This window comes from Musa acuminata, chromosome BXJ3-11 (genome assembly GCF_036884655.1).
Source record: "Musa acuminata AAA Group cultivar baxijiao chromosome BXJ3-11, Cavendish_Baxijiao_AAA, whole genome shotgun sequence".
Lineage (NCBI taxonomy): Eukaryota > Viridiplantae > Streptophyta > Magnoliopsida > Zingiberales > Musaceae > Musa > Musa acuminata.
The window spans coordinates 31,881,364-31,908,588 of record NC_088359.1 but is presented as its reverse complement, the minus strand read 5'-3'; the positions used below and the strand labels follow the sequence as shown (position 1 = coordinate 31,908,588).

The following is a 27,225-nucleotide window of genomic DNA, read 5'->3' as shown; positions in this document are numbered from 1 at the left end:
CTGCTAGGAGCGCCTCGTATTCCACCTCGTTATTTGTGGCTTTGAACCCGAAGCGCAGGGAACGCTCGAACGAGCGTCCGTTAGGGGCGAGAAGGACCAGCCCTGCTCCGGCGCCCCTCGAGTTGGCCGAGCCGTCCACGTATAGGGTCCAAACCTCGGGGGTTTGTCCGGGATCTCTGTCCATTTGGGCCAACTCCGCGACGAAGTCGGCTACCGCCTGGGCCTTGATAGCGGTTCTGGGAACGTAGCTGATATCATGTTCACCGAGCTCCACCGCCCATCGGAGGAGCCGACCTGCAACATCGAATTTTGTTAAGACCTGCCGAAGAGGCTGGTCGGTGATGACTTCCACCGGGTGCGCCTGGAAGTAAGGGCGCAACTTCCGGGCCGAGAGCACCAGGGCGAGTGCGAGCTTTTCTATTGGCGGGTAGCGTTCCTCAGGTCCGCTCAGGACGTGGCTGACGTAGTAGATCGGGAGCTGTGGATCGGAGCTTTCCTTGACAAGGATGGAGCTGACCGCACGCGGGGAGACCGCCAAGTAGAGTCCCAACTTCTCGCCAGGGGAGACAGAGGCGAGTCAGGGGAGGCTGGCCAGGTGCTGCTTCATCTGCTTCAAAGCCTCCTCGCACTCTGATGTCCATTGGAAGTTCTTCGGGTCTTTGAGCACCTTGATGAACGGGAGGCAGCGATCGCCCGATCGGGCGAGGAAGCGAGACAGGGCGACAAGTCTTCCGTTGAGTCGCTGCAGGTCTTTAACCGTCCGGGGGGACTGCATATCGATTATTGCCTGTACTTTCTCCGGGTTGGCGTCGATTCCTCTCTGGTGTACAATGAACCCTAGGAACTTCCCGGAGGTGACGCTGAAAGCGCACTTTGCGGGGTTGAGTCGCATGCCGAACTTGCGTAGCGTGGCGAAAGCCTCGGCCAGGTCGACAAGGTGCGTTCCGGCCTCTCTGCTTTTCACAATCATATCGTCCACTTAGATTTCCATGTTCCTCCCGATTTGATGGGCAAACATCTTGTTTACCGTCCTCTGGTACGTGGCTCCCGCATTTTTCAATCCGAACGGCATGACTTTGTAGAAGTATATCCCTTGATCGGTGAGGAAAGCCGTGTGTTCTCTGTCGTCGGGCGCCATTCTGATCTGGTTGTACCCTGAATAGGCGTCCATGAAAGAGAGGCGTGCGTGCCCCGCTGTCGCGTCGACCAGCTGGTCGATCTTCGGGAGGGGATAGCAGTCTTTTGGACATGCACTGTTGAGGCTAGTGTAGTCAACGCACATCCTCCAGCTTCCATTGTGTTTTTTCACGAGAACTACATTGGACAACCACCGGGGATACTTGGCTTCTTCTATGAAGCCTGCCGCCAAGAGTCGGTCCACCTCCTCTTGTATGGCGCGTTGTCGGTCAGGTGCGTGACGCCGGGGCTTTTGCTTCACCGGGCGAGCGTCAGGCGGGATATTGAGATGATGCTCCGCGACCTTCGGATCGACTCCCCTCATGTCCAATGGGGACCAGGCGAAGATGTCGGCATTTTCCCGCAGAAGACCGACGAGCTGCTCTCGTTCCCGCTCGGGCAGCTCTGATCCGACCTTGACCGTCTGATCCGGTCGTGCTTCCCGCAAAGGGACGTCAACGGTGGACCCCCTCGGCTCAGGATGAGGGGTCGGCTTCTTTGCTTCCCGGGGATCTTCTAGGGGCGCCCCTCCCCTGGCTCTTTTGCCCAATGAGACGGAGGTAAGGTAGCAGCGCCTGGACTCTTGAGGGCTTCCGGCGACTTCCCCGACCCCCTCATGGGTCGGGAATTTGACGGTCCGGTAGTAGGTCGAGACGACGGCTCTGACCTTGTTGAGGGTTGGCCGACCGAGTATGGCATTATAAGCGGTGGGAAGGTCGACCACCAGGAAAGTGGTCATCACGGTCTTCGATTTCGGCGGGGTCCCCAGAGTCAGAGGCAGGGTAATGGCTCCCAGGGGCGATATTGAATCCCCCATGAAGCCGGTGAGCGCCGAGCACATCGGGCTTAAATTTTTCCTGGCTAGGCCCAGCTTCTGGAAGGCGCCCAAGTAGAGTATGTCGGCCGAGCTCCCCGTGTCGACCATGATTCTCCTCATTTGCGCGTTGGCTACCCTGGCCGACACCACTAGGGCGTCGTCGTGGTCGGGTCGCTCAGCAGCTCCGGTTGGGAAGGTGATCTCGGGCTCGGGTCCGTGCCCCGAGGCTTCGTCGGGAGAGGCCCGGGCGTACGCCTTCCTGCCCGACATTGAACTTCCTCCGGATGCGGGGCCCCCGGCTATGACATCGATGTGTCGCTCGACGGGGCCCTCTGGGCGGGGAGACTGCTCCTTGTTCGGCCGGAGGTACTGGCCGAGATGGCCTCTGAGGATGAGCTCCTCGATTTGTCTTTTCAGCTCGTAGCACTGCTCGGTGTCGTGCCCGTGTTGTCGATGGAATCGACAATACTTTGAACGGTCTGTGAGCTCCCGCGGGTTCTTCATCGGGTGAGGGTCCCTGAGCAGCCCCTTCCCCCTTTCGTGTAAGAATATCTCAGTCCGGGAAGAATTCAAGGCGGGAAGAGGAGGCCTCGGGTCAGGCCTGTCCAACTTTCGCCGGGAGGCGGTAGGTTGTTGCTATCGGGGCGGCTCCGACTTGACCTTTCTGTGCTCCTCCCGCTTTCCGACCATCCAGGTTTCCGCGGCGATGAACTGACAGGCCCGTTGGAGCATCTCGGGGACCGCGACAGGGGGTTTCTCCACGAGCAACCAGAAGAACCTGGAGGGCCGCAGGCCAGTCATAAAGGCCTGCATCAAGAGAGAGGGGTGAGCATCCGACAATCCACGGATTTGCATCGTAAATCGGTTCACAAAGTGAGAAAGGGGCTCGTCCTCCTTCTGGTTGAGCCCCAAGAGCAACGCCATGGACGGCTTCGGCCGGGCGTACGCTAGGAAGTTAAGCTCAAAATCTTTGGCGAGCTGGTCAAAGGAGGCGATGGTCCCTGGCTTCAGGCCGCTGTACCACGCGCGGGCTGGTCCTCGCAGGGTCGTGGGGAACGCCCTGCACATCAGGGCGTCTGAAGTACCGAATAGCGCCATCTGGGCCCGAAAAGCGGCCACGTGGTCCGCCGGGTCGGCTGCGCCGTCGTACGCGTCCAGGGAGGGGAGGCGGAAGTGCGGCGGGATCGCCTGATCCTGTATCTCGGGGGTGAACGGAGATCCTTGGTGTCCGTCCGCCCCGAGTTCTCCTTTTGACTTACGAACTTCCTGTTGTACCTCGTCAAGCCTTTGACTGACGAGGCGCAGCTGGGCTCGTAGGGCGTTCGTCGAATCGGCAGTTGGAGCCTCGGGCTCGGGGCGGCTCGCCGTGTCCTCCGCTTCCCTGCTCCCCGGCCGAGTTGCGGTGTTTCGAGGCGAGCCCGGAAGCTCCGTGGGCGGCACATGGGTCCGGGCGGGGGTCTCCTGTTGCTGCGAGGGCCGCACCATATGCGGAGAGGTTCGCTGGGGGATGAGGGTCTGCACCATGCTTGTGAGAGCTCGGACCTGGTGGGCGAGGTCATGAAAGGCTTCGGGCGACACTCGCGACGAGTCGGCAGGTGCGCTGCCGGGGGGCAACAAGCCCGGGTCATTGAACAGTCGCCAGTAGCGCTCTGACACCGCTGCGGGGCGCTCGTCATGGGTCTCGTCACGTCGTTCCCCTAAAGCGGGGAGCTCCGCATTTGAGGATCCGCCAAGGTGGATTTGCTGATCGCCTGACATTTGGAGGCCCTCCTTCTAGCGCCAATCTGTTACGGTAAGTAACTTTTTAGCCGTGACTTCGGGGTCGACGCGGCTGGATTAGGGCTCCAAATGGCCTGGATCAGACGTGGCCCCCTGCGGGATCCTGAGGGGACAGATGCGGGGGGACCTGGCTGGAAAACTCCGCTTCGTCGGGGTGACTTAACGGCGGTTGAGTACCTGCACACAGGTCGGGTTGGCAGCTCGGCCCGACCCCTCCGACGATCAAGTCAGATGGGAAGAGTATAGTATTGGATGAGATATCCCCCCCCCCTTTTGCGTTGAGAGCCGGGGGGTATTTATGAAGGGGGTTTGATGTTACCTGATGGGCCGTCTTGCAAGAGCAGGGCCGTACCTCTGATGGCGTCTGTCGTCGTCGTGGGCGTTGCATGGAGAGCTGAGCTCCCGCAGGGTATGGGGGGAGTCAACCGGTGCCTTTGCCTGCCTCGGCCGGCCCCGATGGGTCAGCCGAGGGGGTTGTCCGGGTACGACGGGTGTGGGTGCGTGTCGCGTCGTCGTTAATGCTCTTTCTGGGGCAGCGCGCCGTACTGGGTGTCCGACGTGGGGGAGTGTATTATGTCAAATCCGGGGGGTTATGTCACGTCAGTTTTTTACCCCTATCAAAACCCAAAGTGACGAAAGCCAATATCACGCATAACACATGGAGCGATGAGGTGCGGACAACTCGATCATGAAGCAAAACTCAACTTGTCATGATGCAAACAAATCTAGCCATGAAGCATATGTTGATTATGATGCAACTAAATCTAGCCATGAAATATTGCTCATTGATGATGTAATCAAAATCGATCATAAAACATATCATGATTATGATCCAATTGAATTTGGCCTAAAGCATTGCTCGAGTTTTATCATTAAGTATCTCCTAACTACGACGTTGTAGAACATGATCATGAAGCATCGTACGATAATAACGTAATCAAATCCGACTATTAAACATCTTTTGATTATAATATAATTGGATGATAACGTAATCAAATTTGACTATTAAACATCTTTTGATTATAATATAATTGAATCCAGTTATGAAGCATCACTCAACAACGAAACAATCAAACTTATCGCGAAGCATCTCTCTAGTAGCTCGAGGCTAATGTAGCTACACACTTCACATATGATGTGGTCGATAGCCTATTAAGTAGAATATTGTATCTCGATGCCCTCTACACAGTAAAACACGATGGGGGCAAGTGATATGGAATTTCAAATATGTATATGATCTTACCATACATCATATCTCACTATGTGTCATGTCAACTGAATAGTCATCCTATAATGACACTAACTCGATGGCAACATGCAGGCCAACTCAGTTTTGCATGTCATTTGGTATTCCTTGACGTCAACATAATATTATAGGTTTATTATTATTATTATTATTATTATTATTATTATTATTATTATTATATATATATATATATATAATATTTTCTCTGTTGAACCCATGTATATAATACCATTCATCCCTTATAACTTGAACATATAATATTATGATAATCAATGTTAAAAACTATTATCAATCCAAATATTTTTTAGGATTTTTATCCTAATTTATTGATTTTTATATTTAAATAAAAATAGAGTATATATATGGCATAAATGAATAGAAATTCTAGTCTATAAGGATGAGTAAATACATTTTATCTTTTTAACAACCGTTATTAATTGGGCCTGAGTTATATCTAATGACCCCTAATTGGATCTTAACCGATCAAATTCTGACGGATATCGAAGTGTATTGACTGATATAGCATGAGTTTTGACCGTATTGATCTATACATCACCGTATCGATTGATGCTTGATCTGTTCCTTGTGTACCACCCGAAACGGGTTGACTCACACATACAAGTCAACCAACGGATAATAGTCCTTCATGACAGCAACAAATGCGAGACCTATCTGATCATAATTGACTCAGTGAAGGACTTCCCAATTCGTCTTAGCAACAATGAACATATACACTGCAACGAGCACTCCCTCTTTCCGAGAGTACAAACAAATCAAAGAGACACTTCGTCAACAGTTTCCTCCTATCTCACTCGGAGGAGGAGTTAGCAATGTGTGTTTTGTCAATGGAATCAAACCTTCTTCCCCATAATACATCTAACAAGTTCCAGGATGCGTAAGTATTCATAGAACAGAGAAGAAGAATTATCACCCTGGAGCCCATCCCGACGGTGACGGTCGCTTCCGGCGAGGTTACGACAAGGACTTCCACCGATCACCAGATCAAATCCCCCGAATCTTGCGATCAACAGCTCCAGTCTCTCGCGATCGAGCTGCCGGACATCAGGAAGCTCAATCAGCGTCCCTGTCTGGTTGGTCTCATCCCACCAACTCTTGAGTATGTTTCTATTTTGCTGTGAATTTTCCAGCGACACGACCGCCTTCAGATGTATTCCCAAGCGATGGAGAGCGACTTCGGCTCCTCCGATACCCGAAAACAGCGAGAGAACTGTCATACCATTCGGGAACATGTCCTTCAGAACTGACAAATGGTAAGCCACTGTATCTACTTGAAACGAGTTCCCGAGAGACCTATATCTCTCTGTCGTGGTGATGCCACCCCCTCTCGTGTGATCCTTGGGGAATCCCAAAAGCATTTCGATCTCGTCCGGTTCGAGTGGAGCTACTTTGTGCCGCCCCACCCAAACCAGATTCCGTCTTCGACATTCGTCGAGGACATACTGCTGGGTCCTCGAAGGTGGTGGGTCTCCAAACTTTTGGAGCTCTATCCTGATCTTATCAGTTAGCCTCGCGCTTGCGGTGCTGGTCAGAAAGCAGTTCAAGTGCGTCCTGGTGTCCCAAGAAGGCCACCACTTCGTCATCTCCGGGAGTGCTTCTGGGATAGTCTTCGGAGCCATTGGCATCACAGGAAATCTGTTCTGGATCGGGAGGTTGTGGACGTACCCCCGTTTCCTCGAGGCAGCACAAAAGTACTTTGAGTCCACGAATTCCGGTTCGACGTCGTATAGTAAGTGTGAGATGGTTGCCCAAACTTCCTTTGGTGCCGATGCGTCGTTCTCATAGTAAAAATATGGAGGACCTGCGGCTGCCTCCGGGAGGAGTCTTCTGCATGTTGCAGTCGTCGCCTCATTTGGAAGCCCAAATCCAACCATTCGCTTAGAAGTGGAGATCATCGAGGATTGATCTCCAGTCAAAGAACGCTTCTTTTTGCTTCGTATCTCTGCATGCTTCCTCTTCTTGCCTCTTGCCCGACTATGTTGATGGCTTTCAGGCTGTCAGATAAAATGATGAATTAAACTATGTCAAATCTGCATCAAGCTGGTCCAGCAAACTCCACTGATGTGATTCGAGTTACCTCATCGTTGACACCAGACGGTTCCCCCGGATCACACTCGAACGTCTTTGCTACCTCGGCAGCATGTATGGAATCTGCCAGCTCCAAGATGGAAGCATTTGGACCTGGCGAAGGTGAACAACAGAAACAGTCGATGAGTGTTATCATAATACGTGACAGCAATCGACCAAAAGATTGTGTTTGCATGAAGCAAAATTTCCGAAAATGATCACGGCATACTGCTCGCTATATGGGTTGTCAAACAAGCAAATGCTTTGCCAAGTCTCACCGAAAAAAACATCTAAAAATCAACTTAAAATGATCACTTCTTAATGGATTAAACAGATACGATACCACATCTCTCAATGGCAGCAGATGCCTCGGTGCTGGGAAAACCCATCTCCACTAAGGTTATCAACTTATCTTCAGAATCATCCTCCGTGGAATCCTGTAGATAATTTTAGAGCAGAAAAGGTAGTCAAATATCTATCTGACTTCAAAGACTAAGAACACAAAATATATGCTGATATGCCAAGTTAAAATAAAGAACAACAAATAGCTATTGAAAAAGAATTTGATTCATTTGACTATGACAAAATTCAATTATTAATTGCAAAGTGCGTCCAAACAATTGGTGTGCAATGAGCATCCTGCTGCTGTCTCAAATCAAAGAGGCTAGCAAAGTTGTTGACCTCGTCACTGAAGTCAACTTCATCTGATAGATCATGGCCCGAGCTGTTTCCATCACCAGGGGGACGATGAAGCCTTGCAGGAGATTTTTCTATAGCCTGTTGAGCAGAATATAAATATTCTTCACTGTCCTAAAAGCTTTTACGTGCGGAAAATAGAGAAAACGTATGACCATAATAAAGTTCAAAGCTCAAAGCTTTTCAGCTCAATATGACATGAAAAAGAAAAGGTACAAAATGGAGCTACCAACCGCATACGTAAGAAGTGTTTCCAGTATAGCATTAGGATCACTTTCTCCTGCACCCAAAACAGTTGATTAGACAAGGATCAATTGTGGCAATCTCTACATTCAACAGAAAACACTGACCATTTTCCTCGACGGCTTTCATCACGGAGTCTCCAGAAAATCCCATCTCGATAAAATGATGAATCAATGCATAGCGACCACGCCCAGCCTCACAAACCTTGAAACACAAAGGTTGGTTTCAGAAATGTCAGAGTGTCCTGAAGGTGTCAGCTATTCAGAAATGTTTGAGTGTCTCTGTCAGCTAATTTGGCCAATGAAGACTTCGACGGATCTCACCTTCGTCATTTATGTCTTGCAAAAAAGAAAACAATATCAGCGTCCTTACCTTCTTTGATGGGCCTGCAATGTCTTTGGCAGGCGAGCGAGGAGGATTTGCTGCAGGCATCTCCTCCTCGTCGTCGCTGGACCACACGATTTTCTTTCCCTTATTCCTCGGAGACTGGACAGCAAGCAACCTCATTTCGTCAAACAAGCAAAGAGAAAGAAGAATGGACGCCGACGTTTCAGAGATGACAGACAACTCACTCACCATCGACAGACGAGAAGGCCAGGAATTCTCAGAACAATAACAAGCGAGAAGCAGCGCTTCAGGGGAACAGAGCGTGCACAGAGAAACGCGTTGAACCCTGCCCGGGAACACAGAAGACTGCGGCACGTTGCACCTTTTATACGCGGGGACGAGCGTGGCCTTTGACCTATCACACGTACGGCTGGGTTCGATGTAGCGAATCTTGCCACTTCTGGAGTGGTATATATATGGTCTGTTTTGGCTGCCATCGTTGCCACAAGTCGACGAAGAACGGTAAGCGATAAAGGTGATGCTTGATAAGGTGCTCCGAATACGATTACACCCTTCCAAGTATATGACGGTGTCTACTGCCCAAAGCAGTTCGACGCTAACGATTTTCCTATCATCGAACTCGGATGCCCTCGCCGATCCATCTCGCCTGCTCCTTAGAAGATGCGGATAAGTCGTTCGATGGTTTGTCCGGTGACGACTATGGCATCTCTTACGTAAACTGTCTCTCCTCCGGACACAGTTACTCCCTGTCCGAATCCGTTGCAGATATTGCCGTCCGAAGCAGTTCGAGAGAACCCATCCCTCCGTCACTGTACTTGGATGCCGTCGCCTTCGCCATCGTCACTGATCCTCGGAGGACGCCGGTAAGCTGTTCGATGGTTCGTCCCATGGGAAAAGAAAGGGGAACAAGACGTCCCATGGGCGTTGCGAGTGGCACCGTGTTGAATTGGTGGCGCTTTGACCGCATAACGGTAGTCAAACCCGCCATCGGTCCGGTTCGGGGCGAGATAGGCCGGTTAAACAGACCCGGTTCTGTCTATCTCATCCACGTATACATTAAAGCAAAGTGGCTTCCGACATCGGTCCCGGGCCTCGTCTCACCGCAAAGAGAAGGCCCCTTACCGCTCACTTCTCACTCCTCTTTCCGGAAGAGGGACGAAGACGACGGAGGAGTAGAAGGAGATCGGCCCCGGTAAAGGTGCTCTTTTTCACCTGTTTCCGTCTCTCAATCGAGTTGCTTCTTGCCCTCTTCCCTCGACTGTATCCGCTCGATTTGTGTTGTGTTGTGCCAAGTTGTGTTCTTGATCGAAAATTCCTCTTCTTTCTTTGTGCATTTCATGTCAAACTGGGATTTGAGTTCTAGAAATTGGTTGATGTTGTTAGAATTTAGGAAGGAGTTTATTTTATTGAGTTATGGGCTCTAGTTCTTGTTGGCTTCGTTGCCATCACAAGTGCGTGAAACATGACATCGGGAGAGCCAGAATGCCAATTTACTTATTTATGCCTCAAAGTGATCGTTCCCCTTTAGGTTTCTGACTTTACATCGCATTTACCCGGAGAATTACTAGCGTCGAGGATCCAACTGTTAGCAGGAATTAGGTGATTGGGCTTTGGCCTGATACTAGTCCAGGGCGTGAGTGAGAAGGCTTTTGCTATTCCAATTAGACAAAAGATTGAACTTTGATTTTGATGAATTGTTATCAGTTAATATAAAAGAAAAAATGCTGGCAACCACTCTCTTGGGGACTGACAGTACCCTCCTTTCGTCTCTCCCACATAGAAAACAGACATCAGAAATCCCATTTCTGGATTTGTTCTTTAGCTTTACCCTCATTCATGATTCAATTGCACGATTACGGTTTGAAGGACTTGCAGCTGCATGATGGTTGGCTGTTGACACGTAAGTGTCTCCACACTTAGGATTAAGAGAAGTCCAGATAGTCACATTAGTCTTTGTTTTGCAATAAATCAGAGTTTGAATACTCATTTCACATTGAATTCTGAGATATTTATTCGATGAATTATATATCATTGAAAAGCTTATCGAGTCAGTAATCCAAAGAATTTTGAAGAATTTGATTTGAGGTTTTCCAAGGAAAGTTATATTCAGTTCTTTCTACAAAGGTCATAGTGGCTGCTCTATCGAGATCGAAATAAGGTTCTTCTCACTTCACTTTTGGGTTTTCCTGGTGACTTTTATTTATTCTTTAAGTCTTTAATTAGTTTTCGTTTATTTTGATCTTGAAAATGGTGAATAATTAATCACCCATGCTTGGAGGGTTGTTCTATGTTTACCACTATATATACCACGTCTTGGAAGTCTAAAGTATAAAATGTTTTGAATACAAGTCTTGTTTCTTGAGAGATATTGTCATTCTCATATAACTATGTATCTCTTTGGTGAATTTCTTGGAGTAGCAAGTTCCTAAACCCTCTTAGATAGACTCTTTTTGGATCGTGATATTTATATCCCTTAAGTGTTTTACTTTGGTGGTGAGCTTGTTATCTTCCCTTCCATCCATTTTCCACTTATTTTTTCTTCATCTCGTCATCAGTTATGGATAAATATTATGTAAGCTTGCAGAGTTTGAGATTATATGACAATTGGTACATGCTTCGTTTTCCATTAATTTACTATGAAGAATCTAAGCCCAAACTCTATGGGTGACAGGTTGATGTAGGACAAGTAGTAGATTTTTTTAATGATTGAAGAATTAAGAAAGAAAATGAAAATAACTAAAATATATAAGAAAAACAATTAGAATATTTGCATCATAGGAGAATACTCCTATAATGAAGGTCTTGGACATTCACACATCTTACACGTGGACCGGAAAAATAAATATGGTCTCACTCCATTCACATATAATATGGGAAACAAACTCAATTTATTGATTTATTTTGTCTTCTCATTAACTCTATCCTTTTATAGTCGCTAAGTACAAGACGACAAATAAGAAAGAATACAAACAATAGCATTCCATAAATCAAATTATTTTAATCATTACATCTTTCCTTTGCTGAAAAAGATATATTTGTATATTTGATATTTCTTTTTGGTGATATATTGGGTTGACAAATTTTCATCTTTGTATAGAACTAATCTTCCTTATAAAAATTATATCTTCAATCAAGATTTATAATCTTTAAATCAAATTTTAGTTTCTTCCTCATTTGTTTCCTTTTTCTTGTTCTTTACTAATTTAGGAAATTAAAATATTAAAAATATTACCATACTTTGTGTCCACTATCTTGATCATGAATTTACGACCCCCACCTTAGAAAGAAAAGTCCTTCCAAAAAGGGAAGATTATGGGTGAGGGAGGATTTGAACCCCTCGATATGAGGTTCATAGTCATGTTTCTAATACTCTAAGCTGCTGGGAGTACCTTTAAAAAGTATATTTTCTCTTGGTCATTTCAAGTAAGGTTCGTTGTACCGTACCGTATCGGCGTTTCGACCCGGGCTCGGTATGGTACGGTACTGGTGTATCGGGCGGTACATCAGGGCGTATCGAGCGGTACACCCTGGTGTACCGAATAATTTTATAATTTTTCATACTGTAGCACTATAGCGGTACCGGGCGGTCCGCGTATCGGTAACCTGTCGGACCGGTACATACCGCCCGGTACGGGCGGTACGCTTCGATGACAAACCTTGGTCTCAAGCAGAGTTAGTCTTACTAGTCCGTACCGGTGTACCAGCTAATCATTGATATGGTATGTACCAATCCATATCGATGTACCGTGTGGCGATACGGTGGTGCATACCGATGGCAAGGAAAAAATGGTCGAAAATAGCTCCAAAAATTCCTGAAAAATAAAAAAGATTGGATTTTGATTTTTAAGTTGGAAATAAATATAAATTTAGTATAATTTTAGCAAAAATAATCTAAATTAGGAAAGAATATTGACACATGTCTTTTTCGGGATTTGAGGAGTAGCTTTGTGGTACGTTTCAAATTGTCCTTTCAATTATATTGAATTATCTATAAAGAAATAATTTGAATTGTTAGATTATTTTTAAATAACTTAAACTTTAAGATTCAAACAATTCAAGTAATCAATCGATGGATATAATTGGTTCTACCACCAAAAAGAATGACGGGACTCCATGGGCGGTGGATCGAGATCCTCAATCCCATGTATCTGTATATCAATTTGATATGTTTGTCGAACCCAATTTTGAAATTGATATCACGACATGATATAGTGATACATCGTATGTCATTGGTGCATCAATATGGTGATTGTTGTAGTATGATCATTGTGAAGCACACGTGCTCGAGGTTGCTCCTTAGACAAGTATGATTGTGGCATGTATCGGTGTGGAGCATGGAGAATGTCGATTATCGTATTGTTGCTTAGAGAAGAATGATCAACTATCACTGTACTATTGTTAGTCATAAGATTCTCCATAATATGATGGCTCTATTTTATTTCTACATCGTGTAGGCTCTGTCATATCTACTCAAAATCATTTATTGTCTCCCCCTTTCCCTTTCGTGTATAAACTTAACCAGTACTTCGTTGAGCTCCATGATCTGAATCCTATGTGACATATGTGTAAAATACTGCTCCTTGGTACATTCACCACACTCAAACTGTGTAAACGAGACCATTGACTCCTCGGTGTCATTGCCATCATTGGTCAAGGCATTGTTGTCCACGTCGCTACTTTGTCTCTGGGCCGAGCAAGTTGTTAAATGCGATTGAGAAAGTGTCTCATCACTCGATTCGATTCGTTCCAGCGGTGCGACTGATGCTACTGCCTTCCCCTTTGCCTTTGCCTTTGCCTTTGCATGCTGGGCGGACAACTGTGATGGTTGGGTTTCTCTAGTTCCTCGAATAGTTTGACTTGATATTGTCAGGCTCTCTCCGTCATGTTTTGATCGAGGAGTATCTTCCTCCTACTAGGGATGTGCTTGTTTTTCTTCTGTTGCCTCAGTGATAAAACGTGAAGGGCATAGAGGATCTTCCGCCTTATAAAGTTGAGGATCCTCTTGGTTCTCTGCTACCTCTACCCACTCTAACATTAGTTATGAATTTTCATTATAGTATTAGAGGTTGATGGGATCAATCTATGGTTTCTCTAGCTCCTTATCTAGCTCGACATATCGCAACCTTAGTTGCATATTGTAATGGACATATATAAGTTTCTCCAACTATCTATACGATAGTCTATTGCAGACCTTCGTGTGAATCGATGCGAACGTTGACCAGTTATGTTCACAACCACTAGATGTCGTAAATCAACAAAAATATAGAAAGAGAATACGTACCTCTTAATTAGAGTGTTTTTCCTCTAGGTATTAATCCTCCTAAATTTGATCCAATCCACAAATCGCGGCTTTATTGAGTTTAAGAGAATGAAATTGTGAGAATGAAAGAGAGATATGAGTGAGAAAGAAAGAGTTTGAGAGAGCTGAAGAGTTTGGGAGAATGAAATGGGTTGAAAGAACGGAGGGGAGGGGAAGGGTTTAAAAACCCTTTCCTTTGGTTCAAAAGGTCAAATTGATCGTTTGAAACAAAGCAATCTTAGCCCTTGATTGGTATCTGTCGAAATCAAATCGTTACTGATCAGTACAGGTGATAACGATCGGATTTTGATCATTTCGACTTGTATAGACCTCCCATATCGCTCGATACGGGGTCATGTAATGTATCTTGCCCAGTATAGGGCAGTCCGCATATTGGTCTCTTATCGGACTAGTATGTATCGCCAATACCGAGTTGTATGCCACGGTACGGTGAACCTTGGTTTCGGTTGAAGATATGATAGTGTGTTTTTCTCTATATATCTCTATCTGTAAGAAATAAAACAGGGTGTTTTGAGGTCAAGTGATAGGGAAGAGAAGTCAATCTAGGTTTTGAACAAGATGACCTCTGTATTTTTTTTATTTTTATCTATTATATATTTTAAACACAAAAAAAGCTAAATATAGCATTATGCCATCAAGCTATTATTTTGTAGGACCTCCCCTACAGTATTGTCACCATAGTAGAGTTTAACCACAAAGTTTGGGATGCATTGATGTGATTCCTCTATGGCTAACACTAGAATATTGAACCAAGCCATGAACGGAGAAAGGCATGAGAGAAGAATATTAGCTAGTGATTATGAGGCCCCAATTCTTGATTGGAAGGGACAAGGTTCAAGTCTGATTAAACAATTGAACAATGAAAATATATGGTGAGTGCCTGATCAAATTGATTAGGTAGTGTACGAACAAGGTTCAAGTCTCTCAGTCTATCGGGATGCCTCAACTGCATACATCACTGCACTTCCACTTGACACTTATCTATCCCACAAGGACAGAGAACCGTCATTGTCTCGATTGTGCTACTAGAGGCTTTGGGGTCGATATAAGAGAGCACTCATCTTAGGGTGAGCATGCTACTTAGATGCTTTCAAATTTATCCAAATTTATTGTGGGCAAGATAAACAGTACACTAGAGGTGCATCCTTCTTGGTCCTCTTGATGGCCCTAGGGCAACTTTTATCTGTTGTCCTTCGACTCGGCATCGTCAAATCACTAAGGCTGACTTTCGTCTTGGCTCAGTGGGTGGGTCTTGCATTCAAGACCTCCTTTGCCTTTGCACTCAAGGGCCAATCTCCATGCTGCTCGAGGAAGCTTTTGCACTCCTCCATTAACTTATAGGAGGCCTACACCCATAGGTCTTAGTATAAGGTTAGAATTCTAGCCCTTCCAAATTGGTATCTCACTAATGGCTTAGGCCCCTCAGAAAGAGAACTTCTTCGCCTTCCACCTAAGCTAGATGAGAAAGGTCCAAAGCCAATCCTAGGGTATAGCAAAGCTTCATAGGGTCTTTCTGTCGAGGTGCGGGTACTCCACATCTTCAAAGACATTATGTCATTGAACCTCTCTTAGAGACAATGTCCAGATTGTTATGCCTTTTGTGTGGATCATAACTTGATAAGGAATTTCAATACCTTAGGACTATTATAGTTGCAGTCGCCCTTCACTAAGGCACTCCCTTGATCTTCCATGGCACTAGGACAACATCAGCCCCCATATATGGTCTGACTTTGCAACGACCTGTCTTTTTGGTAAACAGTCACCTAGGCCTAGTCATTACAACCCCCTCTATAAGGAGGCACCCCTTCTCCCGAGGTTAAGGGGCTATTTTGTCGAGTTCCTTAGAAGAGTTGTCTCATGCCCCTAGGAATTGTCTACCTACCCACCTATGTCGGTTTTAGGTCTCAATACCCTTTTATCGAAGGTCATTTGAGCTTTTCATGGGAGTATGGCATGGGTTATACTCGAACATTGGCTCGAGGCATTTCCTCTACCTTTTTTATCTTGGAAAAGCAAGATCACCTTGCATCCTTGAACCAATAATCATCTTTCAATTAACCTAGCCTTCTCCTTCCCTCCGAACCAACAAGGCGTAGTATAGGAATATTCACCTATTCACCATTGAGTATGCCTTTCGGCCTGATCTTATGCCCTAACTCATCCTTCATGGACGAACCTTGTGGAGGAACCCTTAGGTTTTCAGGGCATTGGATTATCACCAATGTTTATGTTACTCAAGTCGACATTCTCACTTTTGATTCATCCAAATCTGCACGTGGGTGCTTCGCTCTAAGGTGGAGTACCAATGCATTTTCACATCTCATATATTTGGCAAATCGCTTAGCCCTATCCATCTTCAACATAAGAGCACTAGATATCTGAGTTATTGCACTCTTTCTGGGCAAACCTCCTAGTTGTGTTTGCACCCCCACCTCCTTTTTCATTGAGCTGTCATTTTGGGGTCTTAATTGGTGATCTGGGTTGTTTCCCTCTGGACAATAAAGTTTATCCCCTTTGCCTTATTGATTGAACTTAATCCGTCTTATTTTTGGGTCATATTTGATGTTTAGAGTTTGTCCCGATTCGGTGTCACTCTTGCATCTCGCGTTAACACAGTGTTTTACCCCAGGATGTCTACTCAACTGTAACACCTCAATGCCAGCTAGCTCTAGGTACGAGTGACATTTCACCCCTAAAATCTGCTAATTCTTCAACATCAGTCAGTTGGGACCTACCTCTTAAACTAATTAAATTTATTCAAATAAAAGATAATAAATGGTCTAGCATCATAGGTCTCTAAGTGAATAGGAATATATTAACATATTACGATATGGGGACTTCGCCTTTATAGTTAAGGTGAAATTGAATGCTTATATTTATTCACAATATAGCTAATTCTTTGAAGTCATGTATTCAACTCCATTTGATTTGGTGCCTTGATGTAAGACAAACATAATTGCCCAGTTTTCCTTCAAAATATTTTTACTTCAAATTTAAAAGTGATTTCATGAGTTCTTTTGACAGCTTGAACAACTGTTTATTAAAATCCCTGGATTTCAATGTTGATCGAGGAGCAATGCACCACCAGTTCACATGTTGAGTAAAGGTTTTTTCTCTTTTTTTCCCTTTTTTAACCTTTTTTTCTTTTTATTTCCATGTTGAGTAAAGTTGATAGCATTATCATTCATAGTTTCTATAATCACCTGATTGCCCTTCATTTCTGGGTAAGTCTCGGGCTCATTGATATGAGCACCATTCCGTGGCACATTGATAGTAGCACATTGTTACTCACAGCAAGCACTAAATAGATGTCAACATATTTTCTACATCCAATTTGTGGCCCAAATGTTTTTTTAGGATTGATCCAGTGAACCTACGTATTGTGCAGGTTGCAGGAGAATTTGGAGCTTAAACTTTAATTACAGATCACACCGTTAAATAGAAGACTTTATTCAAGATGACACCTGTAATTCATTGCCATATAGGCAATATCTCTCTTCCTCGAATTGTTTTCAGACCAAAGAATGAGATCTACTTACCAAGATGTGATACTTCTGAAACGAACACTAGGCTAAAATCATCTCAAAGATTTCTTTTACCACATTCATCATCAAGACTGTTTCAGCTACACAGAAATCGCTTTTGTTCAAGAGTCCAAACTGCAGCAGCTGTTGATACTGATTTAACTGTAGAAGAACCAAATCCCACTGTATCAGGTGAAGTTGCTGATGGAAGCTCACAAGCACAACCAAGTACTGATGAATCAGGTGGACCTGCCCCAGCAAATCCAACTACCACTTCTAGTAAAGTCAAATGCACTAGACCCAGGAGGAAGAGTGAGATGCCTCCTGTTAAGGATGAGTAACTAGTTCCCGGTGCTTCATTTATAGGGAAAGTAAGATCAATACAACCATTTGGTTGTTTTGTGGACTTTGGGGCCTACACAGATGGTCTGGTACATGTTTCCAGGATGAGCGATGGTTATGTCAAGGATGTTGCCTCTGTTGTTTCTATTGGAGAAGAGGTGAAAGTGAGAATTGTGGAAGCCAAGAAGGAGACTGGATGGATCTCTCTGACAATGCATGATAAGGATGACAGCTAAAATCCAACCGAATAGAGTGACAGACAGAAGCAGTCAAAAGCCAAGACCTGGTAGAAAAAATGCTTCAAGGTCAAATCAGAAGCAAGAGGAGACCAAAAAGAGCTCAAAGTTTGTCAAGGGGCAAATTTTAGATGGAACTGTAAAGAACTTACAAGATCAGGAGCTTTTGTGTCACTCCCTGATGGAGAAGAAGGGATTCTTCCTGTGTCAGAAGAATCTGAAGGATTTGGTGGCATCTTAGGGAGTTCATCTTTGCAGGTTGGTCAAGAGGTCAATGTTTGGGTACTGCATATTGCCAGAGGACAGGTAACTTTGATGATGGAAAAAGAAGAAGATATTGAAGGATTAAACATGAAACTTAATAAAGGTGTGGTCCATATAGCAACAAATCCATTTGAGCTGGCTTTCCGCAAGAATGAGGAAATTACTGCTTTCGTCTCTCGAGGTGAAATCTTTGGTTGATGACCTTGCCATGCAAGTAGCTGCATGCCCTCAGGTCCATTATTTGGTTTCTGTAGATGTCCCCGAAGAAATTGTGAAGGAGAGAGAAATTGAAATGCAGAAGGAAGATCTTTTGACAAAACCTGCGAACATAAGATCGAAAATAGTAGAGGGCCGAATTAAGAAGAGGCTTGAAGAATTTGCTTTGCTTGAGCAACCTTATAAAAAGAATGATAAGCTGGTAGTTAAGGATTTGGTTAAGCAGAGAATTGCAACCCTTGGAGAACATATCAAGGTCAAAAGGTTTGTCCGGTACAATCTTGGAGAAGGGTTGGAGAAGAAAAGCCAGGATTTTGCTGCTGAAGTGGCTGCACAAACTGCGGCTAAACCTTCACCTGCAGTCCCAATGGATCAACCTACTGAAACCAAGGAAGCTGTTGAGAAGTAAGTCTTTCTATTCCTTACATAGTTTGTATGTCGTGGCTAGGGCTAGTCATGATTTTGTCACATGACACAAGATTTGGCTTTATTTACTAGCTGACCAACAAGGAAGGCATACTGTGAAATGTAGAATCCAGAGCCTTTAGTTTCTTGTGAAATAATATGTCGTCCCTTTAAGCTTTCATTTCTTAACTGCTGCTCCAGTTTTGATTACCGAGGAAGTTAATTATGCTGGTGGCCATCATTTCTTCCTAATAAAGAAGAAAGAACAAACCGATAAAAAAGTAAGAACATGGATTTTGAAGTTGAATTACCATAGTTAGTCGATGATTCTAACTTTTATCCCTTTAATTACTACCATCTCTTTCTCACATTCTCTGTTCCAAAATGCGTGTGGTATACTTTTATGTAACAGTTTGAACATCAATATGAGATATAGGCCTGTTTATTTGATTGTGAATCCACTTTGATCGAGTCTCGCATTTAGAAGATTCTGACCAACAACCTTCCTGTTTCAGGCCTGAAACAATTGCAGTGTCAGCTGTATTGGTGAAGCAACTTAGGGAGGAAACAGGTGCTGGCATGATGGACTGCAAAAAAGCAATTGCAGAAAGTGGTGAATACCTTGGCAAGAAGGGCCTATCTTCTGCTGACAAGAAATCATCCAGACCAACTGCCGAAGGTCGGATTTCATCCTATATCCATGACTCTGCATTAGTGCACTCGTCGAGGTCAACTGTGAAACCGATTTTGTGGGTCGGAATGAAAAGTTCAAGGAACTGGTCGATGACCTTGCTATGCATGTAGTGGCCTGCCCGCAGGTTCAGTTTTGTCTCTATGGAGGATATCCCAGATAGTATTATCGCGAAGGAGAAGGATATAGAGATGCAGAGAGAGGATCTTCAGTTGAAGCCCTTCATCAAAGATGATAGCATTAAGGTGAAGGATCTGGTGAAGCAGACAGTTGCTGCCCTTGGAGAGAACATCAAAGTGAGGAGGTTTGTTCGCTTCACTCTTGGAGAAAACTAAAAACCGAAAAATGAGCTGTGCAAATATTTAATCGTAATAGGCTGTCCACATGAAGAGTTGAGATGACTTTTGGACGCAATTGTGACTCTTTAATCTGTAGAGCTCCGCTTTTGTGCTTAATTTGTCGAATCATTTATCAACAAAGTCACCATTTTTTTTTTTGGCCTTCAAGTCACAATTCTGGAATTGCATGTTGCATGTTGCATGTTGCATTTGCTGTCATGTTGACTCTTTGTCGTCTCTGTTTCAGATTTCTGCACTTGCTGAACTGCTAGACAACTGCAAATTGCTTCACATCCTAAACTGAAGAGTGATAGATTCCATATTGCAATAGATGATGAGTTGTGGGTTAAGACCTCCAGAATCTGAAGCTGCATTGAGTAGGTCGTAATACCTTATGCACTCACTCTCTCATCACACCTTATGCATTATGTAAGTGTCATAATACCCTATGCACTCTTTCAACACAGCTATGGTAAGACGTAATGTCTTAACGTCCAACTTATTTGAGATGCGCCACTTGGGAGTAAAATGTAATATCTATTAGATCTCATTATTCTAAACAATCTTAATCCCCTATTAATGTCTTAACTAGCTATGTTATTCCTTCTAAGAAAGTTTAAGCTCTCTTACAAGATATCCACAGTACCTGTTTTTGATAGATTTACAGCTATTGGGTCATTGTGCTTTGCAAGGGAAATATTCCACTAGAATTCATCCGTTTAGCCAATAAAGATTGAGAAGTGATTATTTATTTTTCTCAATAACAATACATAAACATATGCGTTCAATGAATGTCATCACAACATTCCCTACTTGGTCATCATATTTACATTCTGTCTTCACCATTAGACATTTGACACTTTGTTTTGTGCTAATGCCTTATTCATCTATGCTATGTATAAGCACAAGATTTTTTCAATTATTTGTGCCAACACAACTACTCAGTCTGTCCACAAGCCAAAACCTAGAAAGCAACATCAAAATAAAAGGAAAACACAAATAAAACCAAATAACAATGTCTAAGTTAATTAGCAGAAAGAATAGAGTGGCAAAATGTAGAGGATCCTATAACCATGATTATGGCAATTATTTCATCCTCCACTTATGTCCAAAGAGAAACTGACATGCAAGTGATAAAATTTGAGGCAAGGTTCTAATCCAGTAAACAAAGAGCCCTATAACAAAATTCAGATGGATGCAGAGCATAGAACTAAGCAGTGGCAGTTGCGCCAGCAGCAGCCAAGCGCTTTCGTGCCTCCTCAATGATGCTGAGCTTGATTCCCTTGCCCTTTGGAAGAGACACCCATGGCTTTGTCCCCTTGCCGATTGTGAAGACGTTGCCCATGCGAGTCGCAAACTCATGGCCAGTGGCATCTTGGACGTGGATGGTGTCAAAGCTCCCCTTGTGCTTCTCCCTGTTCTTAATCACACCGACACGACCGGTGTTTCTCCCACCAGTCACCATCACAACATTTCCAACATCAAACTTGATGAAGTCGACGATCTTGTTGGTTTCCAAGTCAAGCTTGATGGTGTCATTGGCCTTAATAAGAGGATCAGGGTAGCGAATGGTACGACCATCATATGTGTTCAGGTAGGGAATGCCCTTCTGTCCAAACTGCACGGAGCGAACCTTGCAGAGCTTGAACTGTAAATGGTGAAAATGGACTTTCAACACATTGATAGATTTCAAGATTTTTAACAGCAAACCAATCCGCAAAACTGCACATAACTAGTTCTACCATTTACTACTCATTTTAGTGTATGGAAACAGAATGAATTACGATGTTCACTAAACATGTTGGTCTTGGAAATTCTAACATCTACGAAATGTTACGACAAATCACAACATTGATCAAGATAAATCTACAAATACATATTTTTTATGCTCAAATTATCATCAAAATTTTATTGTCATGAGTCCCACAAATATTCACAAAGAAACCAAGCACAATGTCTACATACCTTTGCCTCTTCATCCCTAACTGAGTGGAGACGAAAGCGTCCCTTGGTGTCATAAAGGAGTCGAAAGTTCTCATTTGTCTTAGGTATTGAAACAACATCTGCAGATTACAAACCATGTTAGGTAAATAATCAAGCAAATAACAAAGATGTAAATCATGAATGAGAGATAGCTAATTTTAAGTTTTAACTCTTAACATTATTGTTATTTTTTAACATTATCGTCATTTTCAACAGTTTTGTTGCAAAAAAAAGACCTTCCACCAGAAAGAACAACATATCACGTCTCATCAGAAAAGGGTTAATTGCATACCCATGAAACCAGCAGGGTAAGTCTTGTCAGTCCTGACTTTCCCATCCACCATCACATGGCGTTGCATCAGAATAGCAATGACTTCACGGTAGGTAAGAGCATATTTCAGTTTGTTCCTTAAAATAAGGATCAAGGGCAAGCATTCCCTGGCTTTATGAGGGCCAGACGACGGCTTGGGAGCCTAGCAGATGACCAAAACTATGCAAAGTGAAACAAAGTGCGTAAACCAAACGATGGCTCAAAAGAAAAGATTTCAACTTACGAATGCTCCACCAAGCTTATCCAGCATCCAGTGCTTTGGGGCATTGAGCCTCTTCAGATGCTTCTTCAATCCCCTTGCCTGAAGCGCATCAAGGAAAACAAGTCAAGCAAGCAAAAAGAAAAAAAAAAGACGAGGTGACGAGCAATTAGAAGCAGATAACGTTATAACCTAGTTTGACAAAATAGTTCATCAGAATCTTCCCTAGTTCTTGACAATTATGACTGACAACAACAATCTCATAAACCAATCACTGTGATGTTTCATGCCTTCTGAGAGTACAAAAGCATAAGCCACAAACAAATATCCTACATGTTTCCCGGTTAGGAAAACAAGATCCATCTGTTATATGCAGCAGAGAAACAAAAGACACCGACCATATCAACCAAGTTGCTACCTTTGCAAAATATCAGAAAGCTATGAAGGCAAAAAAGACACCTTGAGTGGAAAACATCCAGAAAAATAACATAAATTTGATCGCTCAAGCAATATAAACAAATCCAACACTCCAATCTCCCAAAAAAAAGCATCATAGGCAAGTATATTCAAACAAATAAATCCATCTAAAACAATCCAGTAAATACATAATTCCAATCGCCACGAGCGGGACCTTTTTCATAGAAAAATAAATATTTAACGGGTAAAAAATCCAAAATAACAACGAACAGCATCATTCGAAATAAATGCGCGATGCATAAACCCTAATCCAAGATGTGCACTTAAACAAAAGCAAGCTATTCATCGAATCGCAAAAACGACGAGAAACAAAACAATATTCATGGTATACATCGTAAACTTGGACTGGAACAAACCATATTTTCGGATCTCCGGTTCCTTCCTCCGCCTCCTCTCTAGCACTCGGAAGCGCCGAATCCACCTCTAAATACCGAACAAGCCCGACGGAGAAACCCTAGCGCACGGACGCGATCGCCACTTAAGAAGAGCTGAATGACCATCTTACCCCCGGATGCGTTTCTGATGCGGTCCGATCCGACCCGGTCCGGCGAACCACCCAATCGTTGATTGGACTCACTAATTTATGGGACGTAGGTTTAAGCCGTAAATATCTTCATTCGCATGCGCACCCGTGTGAGGATAGTCGCCTCCTGCCGGATTCCATTTAAGTTACGACACGTAAAACATTATTTGCTCGTTTTTTTATCTATTTTATTATTAACTTAAATGCGAAACGAATCACATCGAGAGATCTAATTAATCTCGATCTTTTTGTAAGTTAATATCAGATTCATCGTCCTAGCATTATAAAGAGAATCCATATGTCATAAGAGACTTATGTTGACCAATAGTCTGTGTTTTCAACCACTCTTCTTAAGTACTAGATGTGGTGTATACATTGACTAAGATTATACGGTTTATAATAGCTCTAGCTCCTTAGTAGTCGACAGCTCCCTTGAGGCCTATTGAGATGCCTCGATCGATTGCGACCCTTGTCACCTTGGAACACTCATGGTTGACCAAGCGTATAGTGTATGACGCGCCACAATCTCCCACTACTAAGAATAACAGGCCCCATCACCCTCAATTGATAGTGCTTGAGTTAAAACAATAATAGTCAGGGGAGGAGCAATTGTGACTAAGGCCAAGGTGTAAGCACCAATAGAAAAATTAAGATTGTCATCGAGAGGCACCGATAAGCCCTCATGGCAGTCAACATAGGGGTTCTCCTCAACCATGGCCTTCATGTACATTTCCATAAATTGAGTCAAGACGAGAAGATCTCTAAAATTAAAGGAGGCATTCTCCGCTCTCCCCAGCCCTTACTTAAAGCCTAGAAACTCTTTGTATACGATGACTACTTATGTTGCACACTTTAAGGCCAAAGCCATCTCGATCTCCTATCACTCCATCTCAGTGATTTGATTATTCAAGTTATTGATCTTATCATTAACCTTTAGGAGTTTGTCTTCTATCTATTAGTTGTGCCCTCATATCATCTTCAGCTACTCTGCTTCGCCTGACTAGTAATATGCTATTGTGCATCAACCACCTTTGCCTCCAAGGCAAATGATGACCTATGGGTCATCACACTCCTGCAGTTGCTCCACCTGTTATGTGGGTGGTAATGCTTCTCACACTTGATTGCTTAGCCTCATGATATAGTAGTAATGCTGCACGAGGAAGATTGAGAAGTTAGTTGGAAGGAAAAATTATCCAATTGTAATTACGTGACTTCATGACTTACCATCATTTTGTTCTTCATGGTGGCACCAATCATAACCTCTCTAAGTACCATGTGTGCACCTCCCTCACTAGAGAAAGGATTAGTGCCCCATGGTAGTATTGAGTTGAAAGGTTGTTATCCTCCTAGGTCGATTGACCAACCTTCATATTTTCCCACATAGCCCAAACGGGTTCATTCTTGTCCACATTCGATAAGTCGAATATCTTTTGGGCAGTAAAAGGTGCTACCTTATTCTTGCACAAGTCATAAATAAACTAGTAGTGTGGCATCATCCTTGATGATGCCGCCTCAAGATACTCATTCTCTAAAGCTGTCTTGGATATTTTCTTCTTAACCACCACATTCTTTCTCTTGGGAGGTTCTTCGATGATGACCTTTTTACTAGGGGTGACTCTTAGAGTCACATGTACTAATGAGGGGGCAAGTTGCCCTAGCATAACTAATGAGATAGCTAGGGTAACAGATGCATTGATAACTAAGGTCGCACCCCTCTTCTTATTTGTAAAGAGATTTATCCCTACAAATAGAAAAGAAAATAAGTTATGAATCAAGAAGGTAAAGCAAAGAGAAAAGGACAAAGTTTGAAGTATACCTCGAGGGGTCTAGCTTAGGCTAACACTATTCAATCTTTATTCATCTATTTGATGACTAAAGAAGAGGATAGAACCTCTGCTAACCAAAGCACATGACCCCTTTATAGGAGTTTAGGAAGGGGGAAGAGCTATTGATGATGTTTGTCAACTAGTCCAGAGAAACCTCAATCCTAACCAATTTCGATAAAAAAGAAATACCACTTTTAACCTTTATTAGATGTTAGGGGCCTCTTTACCTTGAACTTCTTACGAGCTATAATAATACATTGACTCTCTTGCATACTTGAAAGTAGACGGGAGGTGGTAATGCTAGAATGGCAATACTCCCCAAAAAAGACAATCAAATAATGCTATAAGTTGGGTACCATTTGGAAAAGTCAAATACTCCACCATTGAAGGCATGTTGAGATGAGCAGATAAAAAGAAAATCTAAGCTCAACCTCGAATACATTGATATACCAATAGAGGTGTCTACAAAATGGGTTAAGAGAGATGTTGCCCAAGTCGAGATACCTACAACAAGTACTTGACTGAGATGTGAAGTATTGAACATGTATACTCTCCAAGTACTCTGGGGTCAAGATAGACTCATAATCGTAGAAACATTTTATGATCTTAAAAGTCTCTTAAGTTGTTTGGATCTATCATCATCAAGTAACCCAAGGAGGAGGAAGTCGAGACCCCCCCCCAACTTTAGATTATTCAAGAATAAGCTTTGACTCCCCCAACCACTAGTTGATTAAGAGATCGAGATTCGGATGAAAGAGAAATATATCTTTCTAGCCTGAGGTGAGAGTAAAAGATGATGCAGGTTCGAGGAGCTAAAAGTAGGGACAGAAGATAAAAGAAACTCAAAAGAGCTTAAGGCGTAAAATGAGCCCTATTACAACAAAATTAGTCCTTATAGCCCCAGAGCATCTCCTCAACTGTTAAATATCCCATCAATAATTTCTTGCCCAAACGATGTACTATATGACTGGTGCTACATCAGCTATCTCCCACTGACTTTTTCACTTGTCGACTCAAGACTTCTATAGTTTTTTCACTCATTGAGGTATTGCTTGTTGGTGCTAGTTTCATGATTATATCTAACACATTTTCTCTTACTAAGCATTGAAAATATGCTTGATGCACCCTTCTCAAGCTAAGTATCGAAATTATACCCGATGCACCCTCCTCAAGCTAAGCATCGAAGATGTGCATGATCCGACCTTCCTCTAGCTAAGCATTGAAGATATACCTAATGCACCCTCCTCGAGCCTAGTATCAAATGTGCTCCTTAAGCTAAGCATTGAAAACACATCTAATGAACCCTCCTCGAGCTGAGCTTATAAGATGTGCCTGATGTGCCCTTTTTGATCTAAGTATTAAAGGCTATTCAATTTGCACTTCTCTAGCTAAGCATCAAAAGTTACTCGATACATGTTTCTTGGCATCAAAAGTTATCTGATACACACTCCTCAACTAAGCATCCAGAGTTGTCATAACCATCCATCTTATGTTAAACATCAAATATTGTTGGAGGCTCTCTTTAGGGCAAACACCAAAAGTTACCAACGAGCCATCCAATAAAGCTCGTTGATTTTTTTTGATGAGCAAGTCATGACTCTATAATAGAGGTACATATGACTAACTTGTTAAGCCTGATTGCACTTCGAGAACTCTTCGAAAGAGCTCCCGAAGCACACTTTCAGATGAGATAAATGATAAGAAAAATGTTTACCCCACTTATGACTTAACATATGGCAATCTAATAAACAGTAGGAAACTAACGTCCAATAATTAGATCATATAAGTATTCATCGAATATAAAACATTCAAAGAATATTCTCTCTAAATGGATCAATTATACAAGGCTCATTAGACTATACTAATCGAGGCCAAATACTATTTACTCATATCTTCCCTTCATTCCATTACTAATTTGAGTATCCTTACATTATTTTATTAAGCATCAAACGGATCAAGTCAATAGTAGAACAATCATTCGAGCTCTCCTCGGCGCCCAAGCGAGCGTTGAAACCTTCAGTTAAATTGATCTGGGCATGACTGATAAACTTTAGCAAAGTTTAATCATACAAATACTCAGCATGAAAAAATAATTCAAAAACTTGCATTGCTTCATTGTTTTGTTAACTATTTATATGATTCAAGAGTGTTTCTGATGCA

At 43.4% G+C, this 27,225-nt stretch overlaps 4 protein-coding genes and 1 pseudogene across 4 annotated transcripts; 1 reads left to right on the top strand and 4 right to left on the bottom strand.

Moving 5' to 3' along the window:
• Window positions 1–979: 979 nt before the first annotated feature.
• Window positions 980–2,497, bottom strand: LOC135653032 (uncharacterized). The gene has a single exon (XM_065174443.1). The coding sequence runs from the start codon at window positions 2,495–2,497 to the stop codon at window positions 980–982; it is 1,518 nt and encodes a 505-aa protein (XP_065030515.1).
• A 3,372-nt stretch (window positions 2,498–5,869) lies between these two features.
• Window positions 5,870–7,492, bottom strand: LOC135653031 (DNA (cytosine-5)-methyltransferase DRM2-like). Its single transcript, XM_065174442.1, has 3 exons — window positions 7,447–7,492; window positions 7,114–7,217; window positions 5,870–7,030 (listed from the first exon to the last, which is right to left on the bottom strand). Exons 1-3 carry the CDS (start codon window positions 7,490–7,492, stop codon window positions 5,870–5,872), a joined length of 1,311 nt encoding a protein of 436 aa, XP_065030514.1.
• Window positions 7,493–7,691: 199 nt separating this feature from the next.
• LOC135653030 (DNA (cytosine-5)-methyltransferase DRM2-like) lies at window positions 7,692–8,549 on the bottom strand. Its single transcript, XM_065174441.1, has 4 exons — window positions 8,415–8,549; window positions 8,150–8,246; window positions 8,033–8,079; window positions 7,692–7,880 (listed from the first exon to the last, which is right to left on the bottom strand). The coding sequence occupies exons 1-4, from the start codon at window positions 8,547–8,549 to the stop codon at window positions 7,692–7,694; spliced, it is 468 nt and encodes a 155-aa protein (XP_065030513.1).
• Window positions 8,550–9,464: 915 nt separating this feature from the next.
• LOC103972412 (polyprotein of EF-Ts, chloroplastic-like) lies at window positions 9,465–19,894 on the top strand (annotated as a pseudogene).
• An 832-nt stretch (window positions 19,895–20,726) lies between these two features.
• LOC103972411 (small ribosomal subunit protein eS4z) lies at window positions 20,727–23,188 on the bottom strand. Its single transcript, XM_009386747.3, has 5 exons — window positions 23,073–23,188; window positions 22,264–22,341; window positions 22,002–22,182; window positions 21,692–21,789; window positions 20,727–21,374 (listed from the first exon to the last, which is right to left on the bottom strand). The coding sequence occupies exons 1-5, from the start codon at window positions 23,073–23,075 to the stop codon at window positions 20,937–20,939; spliced, it is 798 nt and encodes a 265-aa protein (XP_009385022.1). The 5' UTR covers window positions 23,076–23,188; the 3' UTR covers window positions 20,727–20,936.
• Between the last annotated feature and the right edge of the window lie 4,037 nt (window positions 23,189–27,225).

What these genes read in the sequence shown, in the direction of transcription:
- LOC135653030 (XM_065174441.1), bottom strand. Translation starts at nt 8,549, where the DNA reads ATGAGGTTGCTTGCTGTCCAGTCTCCGAGGAATAAGGGAAAGAAAATC. An exon ending in TTGCAGGCCCATCAAAGAAG is followed by an intron (nt 8,247 to 8,414) that starts GTAAGGACGCTG and finishes TTGTGTTTCAAG; the next exon opens with GTTTGTGAGGCTGGGCGTGG. An exon ending in AAACACTTCTTACGTATGCG is followed by an intron (nt 7,881 to 8,032) that starts GTTGGTAGCTCC and finishes TCTGCTCAACAG; the next exon opens with GCTATAGAAAAATCTCCTGC.
- LOC135653031 (XM_065174442.1), bottom strand. Translation starts at nt 7,492, where the DNA reads ATGGGTTTTCCCAGCACCGAGGCATCTGCTGCCATTGAGAGATGTG. An exon ending in TGCTGCCATTGAGAGATGTG is followed by an intron (nt 7,218 to 7,446) that starts GTATCGTATCTG and finishes CACCTTCGCCAG; the next exon opens with GTCCAAATGCTTCCATCTTG. An exon ending in CGTCTGGTGTCAACGATGAG is followed by an intron (nt 7,031 to 7,113) that starts GTAACTCGAATC and finishes TTTATCTGACAG; the next exon opens with CCTGAAAGCCATCAACATAG.
- LOC135653032 (XM_065174443.1), bottom strand. Translation starts at nt 2,497, where the DNA reads ATGAAGAACCCGCGGGAGCTCACAGACCGTTCAAAGTATTGTCGATTC.
- LOC103972411 (XM_009386747.3), bottom strand. An exon ending in ATAAGCTTGGTGGAGCATTC is followed by an intron (nt 22,183 to 22,263) that starts GTAAGTTGAAAT and finishes GTCATCTGCTAG; the next exon opens with GCTCCCAAGCCGTCGTCTGG. An exon ending in TTACCCTGCTGGTTTCATGG is followed by an intron (nt 21,790 to 22,001) that starts GTATGCAATTAA and finishes TGTAATCTGCAG; the next exon opens with ATGTTGTTTCAATACCTAAG.